This window comes from Mobula birostris, chromosome 1 (assembly GCF_030028105.1).
Source record: "Mobula birostris isolate sMobBir1 chromosome 1, sMobBir1.hap1, whole genome shotgun sequence".
Taxonomy (NCBI): domain Eukaryota; kingdom Metazoa; phylum Chordata; class Chondrichthyes; order Myliobatiformes; family Myliobatidae; genus Mobula; species Mobula birostris.
Window position 1 is genome coordinate 37,411,453 of NC_092370.1, and position 18,213 is coordinate 37,429,665.

At 39.9% G+C, this 18,213-nt stretch overlaps 1 protein-coding gene across 8 annotated transcripts in view; it reads right to left on the reverse strand.

The window, feature by feature from the left end:
• The window catches only part of c1h8orf34 (chromosome 1 C8orf34 homolog), a 364,640-nt gene that overhangs the window by 256,083 nt on the left and 90,344 nt on the right, over window positions 1-18,213 (reverse strand). For all 8 annotated transcript variants that reach the window (XM_072254127.1, XM_072254031.1, XM_072254215.1 and 5 more), the window contains exons 6-7: window positions 5,763-5,920; window positions 1,553-1,719 (exon numbers count right to left, since the gene is read on the reverse strand). In XM_072254127.1, coding sequence (XP_072110228.1) covers window positions 1,553-1,719; window positions 5,763-5,920 — 325 coding nt within the window. The remainder of the gene's footprint in view (window positions 1-1,552; window positions 1,720-5,762; window positions 5,921-18,213) is intronic.

Genomic DNA, 18,213 nt, shown 5'->3' on the forward strand with positions numbered 1-18,213 from the left:
TGTGGAATCTATCCTGACTGATTGCATCATGGTCTGATATGACGGTTTAAATGAACAGGAACATAAAAAGCTGCCGAGAGCAGTGGCTCAATCCAACACATCATGGGCACAGCCCTCCTCACCATTGGTCCATTGGTAGTATCTATGAGGTGCTGCCTTAAGAAAGCAACATCTATCATCAAAGATTCCCACCATCTGGGCCATGCATCTTCTCAAAGCTCCCACTGGACAGGAGGTACGGGAGCCTGAACTCCCACACCCATTAGGCTCAAGAACAGCTACATCTCGACAACTATTCACTTCTTGAACCAATCTGCACAAACCTAATTACCACCTCAGAACAGCAATGCTATGGTCACTTTGAACTACATTTGTGTTCTTACCTGGAACATTTTGGTTTTTTTTGTGAACTCTACTTACTTCATTCTTTGTGCCTGTGATATTACTGCAGTTAAGTTTTTCATTACATCTGTGCATATATGTACTTGTGCATATGACATTAAACACAACCCTGACTTTAACTTCGACAGATCAGTGTAATCTTGTCTCAAATTAAAGTATCCAAATGCTTAAAAACATCAAGAGGTTAGTTACAACTTAAATCTGTCAGTAACACCATACAAAGTGTTTTTATGTAACTTTCACACATACTACATTTCTATCTATACAGGAATAATTTTCCAAATTGGTATTGTTGGAACCTTTCAGATAATATCACTGCTTTATTTCCTATTTACATCATCTTCAAGCACAAAAATTCAAAGGAGGTACACAACTTTTAAAATTACGACTGCGTAAACCACAATGAAATATTTCCAGCTAAATTCCTGCTTAAACACCTCAAAGAACCAATAGACCAGAAAAGAAAAACAATAAAAATAATTTTTGGCACAAAACTAAAGCAAACTGCCCAAACTGGAGATCCTCCTCAAACTGAAGTGAGTTTCTCTTTAAATGCTGACTTGCTGTTAACCCAGATCACAGAACACTTATTATTAGCATAAGTACCTTTAACACTGTGATTCCTCTGGGAAATTAAATATGCAGGAAGCTGCATTTAAATTTCTCACATTGCCAGCATTAGGGAAAGAATATATATGAGGCATGCACATAAAATACAAATGTTAGCAATGTTGCAATTAGAGCAGCTACATTTATCAACTTGACCTGGTTTCCTTCCTCTGCTTTGCTTTTTTCCAGTTTTAAAAGAGGTTTCTACTTTCTCTCATCTAATGAAAACTTCCATCCAAACTATTTTCTCATTTCTTGAAAGCGTGATTGGATTTTGAGACTTGTGATAATACTTCCAGCACATTCAATTTTTTTTCATAAGTTCAAATATAACTTCAGGCAAAATGATATAGAAAAGACTTGAACTAAGGTTTGCTGCACAGACTAATGCTGTATTGAAAGATAGCCTCTTGTAAATCAGTACAAAGGTAAAACATGTAGATCTGAGCTGTGCTTATCTACAATTGGTTTATGCAAAATAAAATCTGCAATGTAACATTTGTGAATGGTGCCCTCAACTGAGTTGCACTGACTGCCTTACCCAGTAATTCCATAGCATCATCCTCAGCCTCGATGTCTTCCTCAGTCATGGATGGTGCTGCACTACGCACAGAGTCGAAAGAATCCTGGGACAGCATTGCAGCTAAAAGCTTCTTGTGCTGTTGCTGCTGTTGTCTCAAGCCTTTACTCTTCTGCTCCAATTTCATGCTGCAAGAGCAGATTGAATTAATGTCAGTTTTGAACGGGAAATACCTACAACATGTATTCCAAAGTCATTTATTAAGCAAAAGCCATGAAAAATACTTCTTGAATTGATGAAACCACTACAAGCTTCATTATCTTTTTAAAATGTTAACATTGACTCAATATTTGAACTGAATAGCAAATGTTGTCTTTTTGAATCTTTTCAGCAAAAGTTGAGTCGTCTACTCCTTGTCGATAAATTTGGATTGATGAAGGTAGTGAAAGGAACGCCCTTTTGTGACAACTGTCCATGGAAAATTTCCAGTCAATACTAATAAGCAGATGATGGGAACACTTTGAAATGAAGACTTCAAAATTCTGGAGACCTTAATGGCAAAAATATTGAACATTTGTTCATGACATTCTGTCTAGATCTGTTACTAACTCAATACCTGAACCTGCCCAATTCTTATCATTGGAAATAATGTTTTGGTTGATATGTTGTCCACTTATAGGACCATAAGACATAGAAGCAGAATTAGGGAATTCAGCCCATTGAGTCTGCTCTGCCATTCCATCATGGCTGATTTATTATCCCTCTCAACCTCATTCTCTCGCTTTCTTCCCATAACCTTTGACGCCCTTAATAATCAAGAACAACCTTCACTTTAAGTATACCCAATGTCTGTTGCAATGAATTCCACAGATTTACCACTCTCTGGCTAAAAAACTTCATCTTCATCTCTGTGCTAAAAAGACTTCTTTGTATTCTGAGGCTGTGCCCCCTGGTCCTATACTCCTCCACTATAGGAAACACCCCCTCCATGTCCACTCTAGGCACTTCAATATTTGATAGGTTTCGATGAGATTCCACCGCCTCCCCCCCATTCTTCTAACTCCAGTGAGAACAGGCCCAGAGCCACCAAATGCTCCTCATACATTAATTCTTTCATTTCCGGGATCATTCTCGTGAACCCTCTCTGGAGAATCATGGTGCTTCTATGGCATGCGAGCATACATCTGAACTGAAGACAGAGAGGGAATAGTCATGTTAAGTTCAGAGAGGGGAACTCAACCAGTAGATTGGCTGAATTTTTTAAAGTTTTAGCCCCAAGAAAATCTAATGATTAGAAAATGAACTACATTGTCCTTGTTTCTTTGGCTATTAACTGAACAAAATTTGATTTTGCCTGGACTAGAATGGACTGGTGAAAATTTCCAGGGAAGACTACGGCAAGGCAAAATTAGACTAGGCACTTTTGTGTAGGATTCATTTTAAGGTATGTGATTTTTCCAAGAATGTGTGCGGCCAGTAGTGTCATAATTCCTATTTCCTCCTGTAACAATTAAATTGGAGCTGAAAGCTCTGCACAACAACTACCATGGAACTGTCTAAGTACAATAAACTGTTACACTCATTGTTGCCTTTCTTGAGGTTTAAAGGGTCACTCCATGACTTGGGAGAACTCGAGTGGGCAGTTACACAATGTCCTGCTCAAACATCTTCCAAGATCTATAGAGTGTGCTTAAGAATGCAGTTTTCTCTGCACATCCTTTCAAACAGTACACAGTAAGCAGTCCTAGAAGAAAAACATCTAGGAATTTTGTAGCCCAAGAATCATGAGACAGATCCTAGAGCAGCAAAACAAGTGACCAGAAGGAAGAAGATGCTACCAGGAATGATCCCTTTTCAGTATCCACATTTGTCCCAATAGGGTTGTGCCAATTTCTAGCAGAGTAGTCCTACCAGAACCATCCCCCTCCACCCTCATGTTTCCCCTTACTGTGATAAATCATTCTCTTTCAATTGCCCATCAACTGCTGTTTGGTTCTCTTGCCACATGCTTACATTAAGGTATAATTTACAGTAACATGTAAATCAGCCAGTATGTCTTTGAGATGCAGGAGGAAACTGAGGCAGCTCTGGAAGCCCAGGTGTTCATGGAGAAAGCACGGATACTACAGAGTCTGCACCTGAGGCCAAGGTCAAACCAGACTTCCAGGGACCAGGAAGCAGCAGTGTCACACTGATGCATATTTGCATTAAAGCGGACAATCTGGGTCAGGTTTCTAATTTTTAAACATTTAGAATTTTATAAAATAGACAATTCAAATCCACCTGATTTTTTTGTATTAAAATCAACACCTCAGCTTCTGCAACAGGAGTTTTAAGATTCCCATGAGTTTTATTCTCAGGAAATACATATTGCGATATAGGGTCCATGACAGGTTATTTCAGTTTTACAGACTAATTTGAATGACAGTTTGAGGAACATAGAAGCATAGAAAATCTGCAGCACAATACAGGCTCTTCGGCCCACAAATTTGTGCCGAACATGTCCCTACCTTAGAAATTACTAGGCTTACCCATAGACCTCTACTTTTCAAAGCTCCATGTACCTATCCAAAAGTCTCTTAAAAGACTCTATCGTATGAGACAAAAAGTAACAAATGGAAATAAAGTAAAAAGCTTGTGATTGTCTTGATCGTATTTTAATGGCAATAATTTCAACTTTTACATCTTGTTTCAGCAGAAAAGCACTTCTGAGAAGTAAAACAAAATCGTGGCAAATTGGGAAGAAAATAGAAGGCAAGCTGATCAAATCCTCCATTAGAAAAACAGATTTTAAGTTGCATCTTATGGGAGGAAAGAGCGATAGTGAAATAGGTTAAGGTGAAAATTCCAGAGCTTAGGGTCCTGGTACAGCCACCCTTGATGAAGGGAACACACTTGGTACTCAGAGCAGTGCAGACCTAAAGAAGCACAGCTGGCAAGGCTCTGCAGTGATGTGTAAGCAAGGATAAAATTACAATGAAGGTGTTGTTTTATTTTAATTGAGAGTTGATATGGGAAAACGTGGAGCTGCATAATGATTTGAATGGGGCTTGACACAATATTGGACATGGACATCTGAATTTTGGGATAATATGGTGTTCAGGGAATAGAATCAAAGTAATCACCAAGGATGGTAATGAAATGGTCAGCTCTGGAGTTTAACAAAACCATGGAAAATTACTTACATTTTGACTTGTAAATTAAATGCAAGGATTAATCAGCTACACAATGTTTATTTACATCACTTTTCTAATGCCAATCACATTATATGTAATTAGCCAACCAAAATTTTCTAAACATGTTTATATCATGAATAAAAATAGATAAAAAAGCACAAATTTAAGTTTGAACTGTGGAAAAAATTCAAATAAATTTACAGCAGGTGAAGGTCTGATAACAACATCTTGTGTTGGAGCAAATGGCACGGTGTAAAACCATATAATTCATAACAGAAGGCGTAGTTTAACATACACTTCCTTCTCAGGGCACAAAATGTTCAGAATCAGAATCAAAATCAGGTTTAATATCATGAAAGTTATTAACTTAGCAGCAGCAGTACAATGCAATACATGATAATATAAAAGAATGAATTACAGTGAGTATATATGTATATATACAGCATATGTCGTGAAACTCAGCAGCAGCAGTACAATGCAATACAATATAAAAGAATGAATTACAGTAAGTATATATGTATATTAAATCGTTAAATTAATAGTAGTGCAAAAACAGAGATAATAAAACAAAAGTGAGATAGCTCATGGGTTCAATGGTCATTTAGGAATCAGTTGGTAGAGGGGAAGAAGCTGTTCCTGAATCGCTGAATATGTCCACCTCCTTCCTGATGAGAAAAGAGGCGTGTTCTGGATGATGAGGGTCCTTAACAATGGACACCGCCTTTCTGAGGCACTGCTCCTCAGAGATGTCTTGGATAGTACCCAAGAAAGAGACGACTAATTTTAAAACTTTCTGTAGCTTCTTTCGATCCTGGGCAGTCACCTCCACCCCATACCAGAATGGTGTTCTTTGCACTAAAACATTTGCCTTGAATAAATTATAGCAAAGATATAAGATTCTATCTGAAAAGGATTTAGCTAATACACTATACAGTGATGCTAATGACATTAATGATGTTTATTGAATTTAGAGCAGTACAATAGTTTAAAGACTTAATGAGAATAAGAAACAGAAATGATCAGGGACCCTTGCTCACAAATATCTTGGAGTTTACCTTCCAGGGCTGTGGGCCTCTTCAGTTTCATCCTTAATTCTAGGTATGGGAGGCTGGAGCATCTCTGCAGCTAAAGGATCAGCATCGGTTTCCTCACGACCAACCCATTCTCCAACCACTCGAGGTCTGACAAGGGACGAATTATAAGCCCGTAGATCCTTAAAGAAGCACAAAACAAAAGTTCACCATCATTGAACAGAGAAGTAATCTAATTTAAACACAGTGAGATAATCCTGATCAGAAATGCTGATCCAAATTCCAATAGAGACAGCAAATTCCTTGCCAAGACCATATCACTTCCCTGTTTGCTTGATAAACGTCCTTGGAACCCACCTCTCTAAATAATAGTCCCTACATCAGAAAGTGCTTTGAACACTCTTGGCAACAGAAGATTGCCAATGAAGCAGATAAACCCTATAGCAATTAAATCTTGAAAGTTTTTAAGAAAGCAATTAAATCTTAAAAGTTTTGTTATTGTAGGCAATGCAAATAGGCTATCTTCAAATCTGACAGTGATAATGAAAAAAAATTTGACATATGCTATCAACCAATCATTGCTGCCCATGTTAATCACATCCATACACTTGATTCAGTTATCCAATGGGTGCCTTATAGAAATTCTAGAACCAAGGATAATTAATATAAACTGTTCTTTTTCCACTCATATCTATTAGCAACAACAACAGTATTAACATAAATGTCCTCTTTCTATTCCTATCTGTTTACAACTTAACATCGCTGGTCAGTGGAACAACATCAGCTATATGTCTATTGGTAATATATCCTGGATTTACCTAGAACTCCAACAGGTATAAGGGATAAATCCCTAAAAAGGAAATATTCAATTAAAATATATGAACTCTTTTATCCACTTTGTTTCCAAACTATGTAATGTTTTGACCTTGGAAATGTGAATTCATTTTTGAGCACACAAGAAATTCAGAACATATAAAGAAGTATTAAGCAGAATTCCAACTTTCATGGGAAGAGGTGCTCTAGACTTTACCCCTGAAAAGAGTGTGCATAACCAGCTCCTCAATTGAGGAAGCAGAGAAACATGGAAAATTTGGCCAAGCTGTGACTGGACTAATGGAAGATCCATATCTACAAAACTAGCCAGACCAGACCTTGGCTGATACTCTGCCCAGAACAGGAATTTCTGATCAATATTCCCTCTAATTTGTAATGACCAGAGTGCACAAAAATCTTGTGCTGAACAATCTTTTGCCCAATGATAACAACATGTGTGCACTGAATTTTATATATAGCGGTATTCATTTTAACTTCTAGCAAAACACTGAAAATAAGAACTTTGATCTCCTCTGGTTTTGATCTTTTTCGCTCTCGTTCATCTGCACTCTCACAAAACATACATAGCAGACCTGTAGCTGGTAATGAAGGAATTTTTCACCAGAGCTTTTGCACACCATCCATATGTGATTTGCTTGCTAAATAACGCTTTAAAAGGTCAAGTTTCCAAATATCACTCCACTTCTTCCCACTTGCAAATTCTCCAGCAACTTCTGCATCACAATACACGTAGGTAACACCAGTTTCTGTATTGTACATAAATATTTCTCACAGCTGCACATGCCTGACCTCATGAGCTTTCGGTGTAGTAGTTTCTTCTGTTTCATTAAGCCATTACGCTTTAAATGATCTAGAAGTTAATTTGTGCTTCACGCCCCTTGTTTCTTTGGAATTTTATATAGTGAATCAGTAATTTATCTTAAAAAAAAGTATAATTAAGCCAGTTCTAAAATCTGTAGATATCATCGCAAACTCCACATTGTCAACACCGTCCACATCAAAAACTGGAAAAGAAAATGTAATTGTGTATATTCCTGAAATACTGTACTTAACATTTCACTTTAGTGTTATACTTAGTGGCTTGTTGGCACCCAATTTCCCACCATTGAGAACATCTACCATAAACGCTGCCTGGGCAGGGCAAAAAGCATTATCAAGGACGCGTCTCACCCTAACCATGGACTTCTTACTCTCCTCCCATCCGGTAGGCACTATAGAAGCCTCTGCTCCTGCACCAGCAGGCACAGGAAGAGCTTCTTCCCTGAGGCTGTGACCCTGCTGAACCTCACATCACAGCGCTAGATAGTATTGCACCCATATTGTACTGTCTCAGTACTTATATATCTGTGTGCTGTAGCACTTACTTTTTATTTGCAGTTATTTTGTAAATAACTCTATTCTTTGCATTTCTGGTCAGATGCTAACTGCACTTCATTGGCTTTGTATCTGTACTCTGCACAATGACAATAAAATTGAATCTAATCTAATCAACGTGCCAACGAGGTAGAGGGTGACAACCTTTTGTGTACAGTTTAAATTCCTTTGAGGGCACCTGAGAGGGAATATTTTTTCTGACCACATGCAGGCTCATTGATTGTTGACTCAATATTCAGCATTGGTCCAGGTCCACAAAAAGAGAAGCACAGAGAAACAAACTTAAAAATACCTGTGGCCCTCCAACCTTCTGATTCGTTTGGTCAAGTTAATGGAAGACCAAGAAAGGGGTATAATAATCCTCAACAGCAAGGCAGAGCAGTGATAACTCTCTGCCTTGTGATCAAGAATGCAGAGCCTTGACAGCAGCCAGCAAAGCCAGTAAGGTCACCACCTTGGCATAGAAGCTCAGGACATCCGAGTTCAGAGTTCAATACTGGGCATACTCTGAAAGCAAATTTGTATGTTCATTCCCATTTGCGCATGGGTTTCCTCCAGGCAGGTGCTCTGGCTTCCTCCTACTGCCCAAAAACATACGGTCAGTGGAATAATTAGTCCCTGTAGATTGTCCCGTTATTAGGCTAGGGTTAAATGGGCGGGTTGCTGGGTGCCATGGTATGAAGAGCTGGAATGGCCTGTTCAGTGTAGTATCTTGAAATAAAATTTCAAAAATGAAGCAGCCAGCAAAGGCCCACTGTAAGAGCTCCAACCAAGTGAATGAAGATGGCACTGAAGCAAGAGACCAATCTTTATGAAGAGCCAAGAACCCCTGACTCCAGGAGAAGTAGTGTCAGCCCTACAGGTAGAAATGGGAGTAATGCCTTTCGAACTAAGAAGGATGCAATTGATGGCGAACTACTGGGCTAATTTGCAGAGGCACAATGATTCTCACCCTGCTACAGGAGTATTGCAGGAGTCCTGGGAAAATGGGAGGTTTCAAAGGGATAACTTTAGTCAGATAGGGAATGATATCGCTAAAGAATGTGGAGTGTTTGATCTAAGGATAAGTCCTTCAGTAGTTGTATCTCCATGGAAGCTTGTATGGCCTGACATAGACTGGCATTTGTTAGAGGTAAAAAGGAAAGGAAAATATAAAACTGATTTGGTAAGTGCATTTAACTGTCATGTGATGGAAAAGTATAGTGATTATACTCAGATTTATACGGATGGTGCTAAGGAACCTGAAACAGGAGTGACAGGGTTTGGGGTGGCTATACCAGCAAAAGAAATTGGAATCAGCAGAAGAACATCTAATAAGTTAGGGGTGCATACAGTGGAGATGCTGGCAGTGTTGGTTGCGTTGCAATGGGTGGAGAAAGCTAGACAAGTCAAAGCGTTGATATGCTCAGATTCATCCTCAGTTCTAGTAAGTTTAAGGTCTTTTCACTCAAACAGTCAGCAAGATGTACTTTATGAAGTCCTTCAGTTAGTCACAAGAATTGCAAATGAGGGAAGTCAGGTAAAACTTCTATGGGTTCCAGCACATGTAGGGGTGAAGGGGAATGAGAGGGTGGATGAGGGCATTAAAGAAAGAAAATATAGAAATGCACATTAGTATCAGTAAAGCAGAGGTTAAGTGCATAATCTGGGAAAAAATCAACTAAATGTGGCTAGAAAGATGGGACAGGGAGGGGAAAGGGAAGCATTTTTATCAAATACAAAAAAGTGTTGCTGGTACTAGGGTAGGTAGTGGATACAGAAGAGAGGAAACTGTATGGACTAGGTTAAGGTTGGGGCACTGTGCATTAAACAAAACATTGAAAATGATAGGGAAACACCAGACAGGATTGTGTGAGGAATGTCAGGAAGACAAGTCAGTAGAACATGTAGTTCTGAGTTGCAGGAAGTATGGGAAACAGAGACAGATGATGGTAATTAAACTAAGGGAATTGGGGGCGCAGGAATTCACATTAAAAGGGTTGCTGGGCATGGATGAGACAGCACAGGTTAGGGTATTTTGAGCTTTCTTAAGGGCTACAGGGGTTTTTTATAGGATATGATGGATAAACAGGAGTAGAGTACTAGGATGGCCAAAGACAGGAGGATAAAGTGCGGGTTAGGGTATGTGTGGGTGTGTAATTGGGTAAAAGGATTTGGAATGTAAGTCTATTGCACACTCCGGAGCAGAAGGTGGCGGTAATGCACCATTAAGCTGGGTGCCAACCGCCGTAAAACAAGACAGAGAAAGAGAGAGAGACTGCAGGAGAAGAGTGAAAACAGCTGTGAGCACCTACTGTAAGTGTAATGGATAATTTGTGGATTTGAACAAAAGATTAAACTAAGGATGAGGGGAGATTTCATTGAAATCTTTTGAACGTTGAAAGGCTTAGACAGAGTAGATGTGGAAAGGATGTTTCCCAAGATGGAGGAGTCTAGAACAAGAGGGCACAGCCTCGGGATAGAGGGGCATCCATTTAAAACAGAAATGCAGAGAAATTTATTTAGCCAAAGGGTGGTGATTTTGTGAAATTTATTACCATAGGCATCTGTGGAAGCCAGGTCATTGGGTGTATTTAAAGTAGAGCTTGATAGGTCCTTGATTAGACATGGCATCAAAGGTTACCAAGAGAAGGCCGGAGAGGGGACTGAGGAGGGTAAAAAAGGATCAGCAGAGCAGACTCAATGGACCAAATAGCCTAATTCTGCTCCTATGTCTTATGGTCTTATGGTCCAGTATGATGTGTTTAGTTCTGTATGGGTGTTTGAACAAAACTCATTTGCATTGGGATCCAACATATATAAAGTTTTTGTAGAGTTTTTTGAGAAAGTTACCAGGAAAGTGGATGAAGGCAAAACAGTAACACACATCAAAGTTGCTGGTGAACGCAGCAGGCCAGGCAGCATCTCTAGGAAGCGGTACAGTCGACGTTTCAGGCCGAGACTCTTCGTCCTGACGAAGGGTCTCGGCCTGAGACATCGACTGTACGCTTCCTAGAGATGCTGCCTGGCCTGCTACGTTCACCAGCAACTTTGATGTGTGTTGCTTGAATTTCCAGCATCTGCAGAATTCCTGTTGTTTGCGAAGGCAAAACAGTGTTTGTTGTCGACATGGAAGTCAAGGCATTTGACAAGGTCTCTCAAGGGAGGCTGGTCAAGAAGGTTCAGTTGCTTCAGGATGAGGTAGTAAACTGGATTAGACACTGGCTTTGTGGGAGACGCCAGAGGGTGTGATAGACGGTTGCCTTTCTGACTGTAGGCCTGTGACTATTGTGGTGCTGCAGGATTTGGTGCTGGGTCCATTGTTGTTTGTCATCTATATCAATCATCTGGATGATAAAGAGGTTAACTGGATCAGCAAATTGGTGCATAACAGCAAGATTGAGGGTATAGTGGACAGCGAGGTGGGCTATCATGGCTTTCAGAGGGATTTGCATCAGCTGTGCTGGAACAATGGGCTAAAAAACTGGCAGATGGATGTAATTCAATGCAGCCAAATACAGGGTTTTGCACTTTGGTAGGAGCAACCAGGGTAGGTCTTATACAGTGAATGGTAGGGCTCTGTGGACTGTGGTTGGACAAAGGGATCTGGGAATACAGGTCCATAATTCATTGAAAGTGGTGTCACAGGTAGATAGGGTCATAGAAACATAGAAACATGGAAAATAGGTGCAGGAGTAGGCCATTCAGCCCTTCAAGCCTGCACTGCCATTCGGCATGATCATGGCTGATCATCCAACTCAGAACCCTGTACCTGCCTTCTCTCCATAACCCCTGATCCCTTTAGCCACAAGGGCCATATCTAACTCCCTCTTAAATATAGCCAATGAACTGGCCTCAACTGTTTCCTGTGGCAGAGAATTCCACAGATTCACCACTCTCTGTGTGAAGAAGTTTTTCCTCATCTCGGTCCTAAAAGGCTTCCCCTTTAGCCTTAAAATGTGACCCCTCATTCTGGACTTCCCCAACATTGGGAACAACCTTCCTGCATGTAGCCTGTCCAATCCCATTAGGATTTTATATGTTTCAATATGATTCCCCCTCAATCTTCTAAATTCCAGAGAGTATAAGCCTAGTCGATCCAGTCTTTCATCATATGAAAGTCCTGCCATCCCAGGAATCAATCTGGTGAACCTTTTTTGTACTCCCTCTATGGCAAGAATGTTTTCCTCAGATTAGGGGACCAAAACTGCACACAGTACTCCAGGTGTGGTCTCACCAAGGCCTTGTACAACTGCAGTAGTACCTCCCTGCTCTTGTACTCGAATCCTCTTGCTATGAATGCCAGCATACCACTTGCCCTTTTCACCGCCTGCTGTACCTACATGCCCACTTTCAATGACTGGTGTATAATGTCACCTAGGTCTCGTTGCACCTCCCCTTTTCCTAATCGGCCACCATTCAGATAATAATCTGTTTTCCTGTTTTTGCCACCAAGGTGGATAACCTCACATTTATCCACATTAAATTGTATCTGCCATGAATTTGCCCACTCACCTAACCTATCCAAGTCACCCTGCATCCTCTTAGCATCCTCCTCACAGCTAACACTGCCACCCAGCTTCGTGTCATCTGCAAACTTGGAGTTGCTGCATTTAATTCCCTTGTTTAAGTCACTAACATATATTGTAAACAACTGGGGTCCCAAAACTGAGCATTGCGGTACCCCACTAGTCACTGCTTGCCGTTCTGAAAAGGTCCTGTTTATTCCCACTCTTTGCTTCCTGTCTGCCAACCAATTCTCTATCCACATCAATACCATACCCCCAATACTGTGTGCTTTAAGTTTGCACACTAATCTCCTGTGTGGGACCTTGTCAAAAGCCTTTTGAAAATCCAAATATACCACATCCACTGGTTCTCCCCTATCCACTCTACTAGTTACATCCTCAAATAATTCTATGAGATTCGTCAGACATGATTTTCCTTTCACAAATCCATGCTGACTTTGTCCGATGATTTCACCGCTTTCCAAATGTGCTGTTATCACATATTTGATAACTGACTCTAGCATTTTCTCCACCACCGATGTTAGGCTAACCAGTCTATAATTCCCTGGTTTCTCTCTCCTTCCTTTTTTAAAAAGCAGGGTTACATTACCCACCCTCCAATCCTCAGGAACTAATCCAGAATCTAAAGAGTTTTGAAAAATTGTCACTAATGCATCCACTATTTCTTGGGCTACTTCCTTAAGCACTCTGGGATGCAGACCATCTGGCCCTGGGGGTTTATCTGCCTTTAATCCCTTCAATTTACCTAACACCACTTCCCTACTAACATGTATTTCCCTCAGTTCCTCCATCTCACTAGACCCTCAGTCCCCTACTATTTCCAGAAGATTATTTATTTCCTCCTTAGTGAAGACAGAACCAAAGTAGTTACTCAATTGGTCTGTAATTGGTCGTAAAGAAAGCTTTTGGCACAATGGCTTTCATAAATCAATGTATTGAGTACAGAAGACGAGATGTTATGTTGAAGTTATATAACACATTGGTGAGGCCTAATTTGGAGTATCGAGTATTTGGTTACCTACCTACAGGAAAGATACAAACAAGGTTGAAAGAGTGCAGAGAAAATTTACAAGGATGTTGCCAATTCTGGAGGACCTGAGTTATAAGGAAAGATTGAATAGGTCAGAGTTCTTAAAATTCTTTAGAATGTAGAAGATTGAGAGGAAATTTGATAGAGATATACAAAATTATGAGGGGTATAGATAAGGTAAATGTAAGTAGGCTTCTTCCACTGAAGTTGGGTGGGACTACAGCCAGAAGTCATGGCTTAAAGGTGAAAGGTGAGAAGTTTAAGGAGAGCATGAAGGGAAACTTTGTCATTCAGAGGGTCATGAGAGCATGGAATGAGCTGCCAGCACAAGTGGTGCATGTGAGCTCGATTTCAATGTTTAAGAGAGGTTTGGACAGGTTCATGGATAGTAGGGATATGGAAGGCTATGGTCTCAGTGCAGGTCGAAGAGAGTAGGTGGGTTAAATGGTTTCAGCATGGACTAGATGGGCCGAAAAGCCTGTTTCTGTGCTGCACTTCTCTAAGACTCTGTGACTCTACGCCTTTTGTTTGCCTTAACAGTGTAAATTACCTGGTGAAACACTCTTAAAGGGATATTGGTCAAAATACTCAGAAAGAATAGGACCAACAAGAGTTAAAGATGAATCCCCTGGTTCTGGACTTCCCACTGGAGGAAATGTTTTCTGTCTATCACATCAAATCTTTCTATCACCTCAAATTATTTAAAACTTTTCAAACATCTTAATTAGATCAGCCCTCGGTTAGTCTTCTCTGGATTGTTACAGTCAGACTGTACGGAAACATGGCCTTCTGTCCACCATGCCTACATCCCATCTTGCACTTATCAGGATGAATTCTATTTACCCAGATTAGGTCTACAACCTTCTATGCCTTGACAAGTAAATGCTTCGTTAATGTTGGGTGCACCAGCCTCCATCACCTCTTCAGATCCTCTCTAAACTTTTCATCTGTCACCTTAAATCTATTCCCTTCTTGACTAAACACTCCTACTATGGAAAAAGATGTTGCTATCTACCCCATCTATACTCCTCAATTTTAAAGACCTCTCTCCAGTTACCCTCAGCATTCTCTGCTCCACGAAAACAAACTATCCAGTCTCTCTTTTCAATTGAAGCACCTCATCTAAATCACTGAATTCTTGAATATGATAAAAATAATAGTGAGAGAAAGACTGGTCTACACAACTGAAGATAATTTAACTTGTGTTGGTCTTCTGTCCCCTCTGTTGTCTAGTGTAGAGCAGTGAGAAATGAGGAGTGAATGCATTCTTCAAATTGGGCTTTAGGAAAACTTTCCCATAACCATCCTTTGTTTCTTTTCTTATATTAAAGACCATCATGCTAGGAAATTTTTGTAAACTCATATTTAAAAATCATCTGCATGTATGTGCATAGAATTCTAACTCTCTCTGCTTTCCCATTTTTCAGGGCTTTCCAAAATATAAAAGAAAATGTTACTTTAGCCTTCTTGACACAAGAATTTTTTTTTTACTCAATTCTACACTCTGTCTTAAAAACAACCTCTGAAAAGAACGTGATTCTACAAAAATATATTATTCCTTTACTCCTACATTAGCCATTATAGCTTCTTGCTGAGTGATCCTGTGGATTTTATCAACAACTCTGACTCCTCATCTTTTTTTCTCCAGTCCTGATGAAGGGTCTCAGCCCAAAACGTTGACTGTACTCTCTTCCATAGCCGCCTGGCCTGCTGAGTTCCTCTAGCATTGCGTGCGTGTTGCTTGGATTTCCAGCACCAGTAGATTTTCTCTGGTTTTTATCAACAACTTTGTGGGTTGTGCTCATTCTCTTCCTCTCTGGGGCTGAATAAACAAATCTCAAATTCAAATTCTCTGAAGGGTTGCATTTAAATAACAATCCCCACATCATTCTTCCATGATCCCTTAGATTGTTAAATCATCTGCAGCACCTGCCTATCTCTCAGCTACTCAAGCCATCTCCAAACTCCCACTTTCACATTACTTCACCAAGCTATACTTCCTTTGAGGACAGAAGCAGGCCTCCAGTTCTACACTGACCATCAATTCCATTTTAATCTCCCCCTCAGGATCTACCTCACACCAAAGAGGGAACTGCAGCACCATGAGATGACCAACACAGTTATAGTGAAGAACATGAAATCTTTATTTAGAGAGTACCCGAGCTCAGAATTGAACCTGGACAACTGGAGCTATGAGACTCCAGCAGCAAAATCAGCACCACCACCTGCCACGCTGATATGGAGATTAGTCATTCTATGCCTGATCCCAGTCACATGGCTTAACATGTGAGTGATAGTCACCTAACCACCTAAACAATACACTTAACCCCATCTCCAACTTTGAAAATTAGCTCCTTCAGTTCCAATTTGACCTCATCCAACCTGAATTAAGGGTCATAAATGTCCTGGAATATTAGTATTGTCCAGGATTTTTCTGGCAAGTAAGAGGCAAGTAGCAAAATGGCTTTATGAATCTTGTTTACAAACTAGATATTTCATATCCTTCAGCTGCAATGGTTAGTTGCTCAGTTAGTTGCTGTCTGATTATTCCCAAAAAACAAGGGAATCTGTTGAAGGTTGTAAAAATAGCCACTAAAAGTGTAAGTTTTAACAGTACTTTGCAGAGACTGTTGCTACTAAAGATCTTGTTGTAATTTATAAACAATTAAAGTTCAAACTTATTTCTTTCACTGGTCGCAGCTCCTGCTGATGGAGATTATTGGAATACCATTGGGCACAATAAACATAAAAATAGCAATCAATAATCAAGGAGAACTTTCTCACAAAGCAATAATTTATGTACGGGGTAACACTCACACAAGCAATCCTTGGCACAATGTGAAGTTATTATCATATCCTGAGCTGAACCATCGATATAATTTAATTATTAAATCCATAGAGCCTAAGGACAGATCTAACAATGTGGCAAATTGGCAAGGGGAAGTTGTTCCATAACAAACAATCATATTAGATAGAAAATAAAGCACATGCACAGCATAAATTGATGAAAATTACACAACATATAATTACACTACAATGATGATTTACCTGAAATCCTTGACACGTTCCATTCATCTATTTTAAAATAAACCAGTAAATTAAGCCTTCAATAAGATCATTAGTACTATCTACCTAGACTCAAAACTAGATCTGTGGTCTAGTATCCCCCGTCCTGATGAAGGTCTCAGCCCGAAACATCAACTGTACCCTTTTCCATAGATGCTGCCTGACCTGCTGAGTTCCTCCAGCATTTTGTGTGTGTTGCTTGTCTGTGAAGTTAACCCACCACGTGTAATTTGTAGCCATTATATTTAAGTAAATTGTAACCATTATAGTTATGATGATAATATCAACAGCAATTTGAATTGTATTTATCCACTCACAATGTTATACTCTAACTGTGACGTGTAGGAGCCATACATCTGTTCTCTATCTACAGTGTATTCTGTGTTGCGCATAACTAGCCATACGAGTGAGGGCTGTGGTAAAAGTGAAGGGAATAAGTTCTGTATTCATGCTTCATTCAAGGCAGTTTCAGTTTGGAACTGGGGACCTACGGATGTCGTATCTTTTGCTGACCGCTCAATTACACTTAAGCTACGTCCACACTAGACCGGATAATTTTGAAAACGCCAGTTTCGCGTAAAAACGATAGGCATCCACACCAGGCATTTTTAAAAATATCTCTGTCCACATTAGATGGATATTTGAGTGAATCTCCTCCTACTGGGCATGCGCAGGACACACAAAGAACAAGCGAAGAGGAAACGGTATACTTGGTGCGCATTTGTCCAGTTACAGACTAGAAAAACTTAAAAGGAATTGCTCTTGGCTGTCGCGCAGGAGAACTTAAAACTAAAAAAAAAACAAATACTGGAGCATATGGAGGCAACTGACAGGGAGTTCATGGACAGTATGACCCAGCTGATGACGAACATTGAAAAACTGACTAACTCTGTTGTATTAATAAAGCACCTTGTTAAATGTATAAAACATGACTGCGTCAGTGTTATCTTGTATTTCCATACAATGTTACATTAGGCTGTTACACATCTATTGTCAGAGAAGTACTTGCATAAATAGGTAAACCACCTTCGTACAAGCAAGGACAGAAAACAGGGCAAAGTGAGTATACTTATTTATTCAGTAACTATGGGTCAAAGTATTTGGTGAGTACATTTCTAACTCTTCTGGCTTCAGTCTCGTTGCCATCTGTTCTGTTAGGTTGTGTGGGGGGGGTTTGCGTTCAAGAAAACAATGAAATGCCGCGCTGCCTCCATTTGTTCCGGCACGTCATGACAGCATTTTTAAAAATATCCGTTTACCCCATCCACACTGCTCTGCACAATCAGTGTTTTCAAATTTACACACTCTGGAGGGCGTTTTAGAAAATCTCCATTCTCGGGGGAGGAAAATGCCGTTTCAGTGTGGATGGAGGGTCAAAACGAAGAGAAGAAGCTTCAGTTATGGATTTATCTAGTCTAGTGTGGATGTAGCCTTAATTTACACTTGGCTGCACTTAAGTTTCATCGCTTCAAGTTTATACATTTGCTAATTGCTAAAAAGGATCGAATACATATCTTCGACTTTGGACCAATCATTATTGGAACAGAGGGTATGTCACGCAAGTATAACAAATCTGTGGGATTACAGGCAGCAGCAATTGTTTTGGTTAGAATTGGCCGCTACAGGAAGTATTCTCCATTGGAAATAGATTCCTCAGAAAATC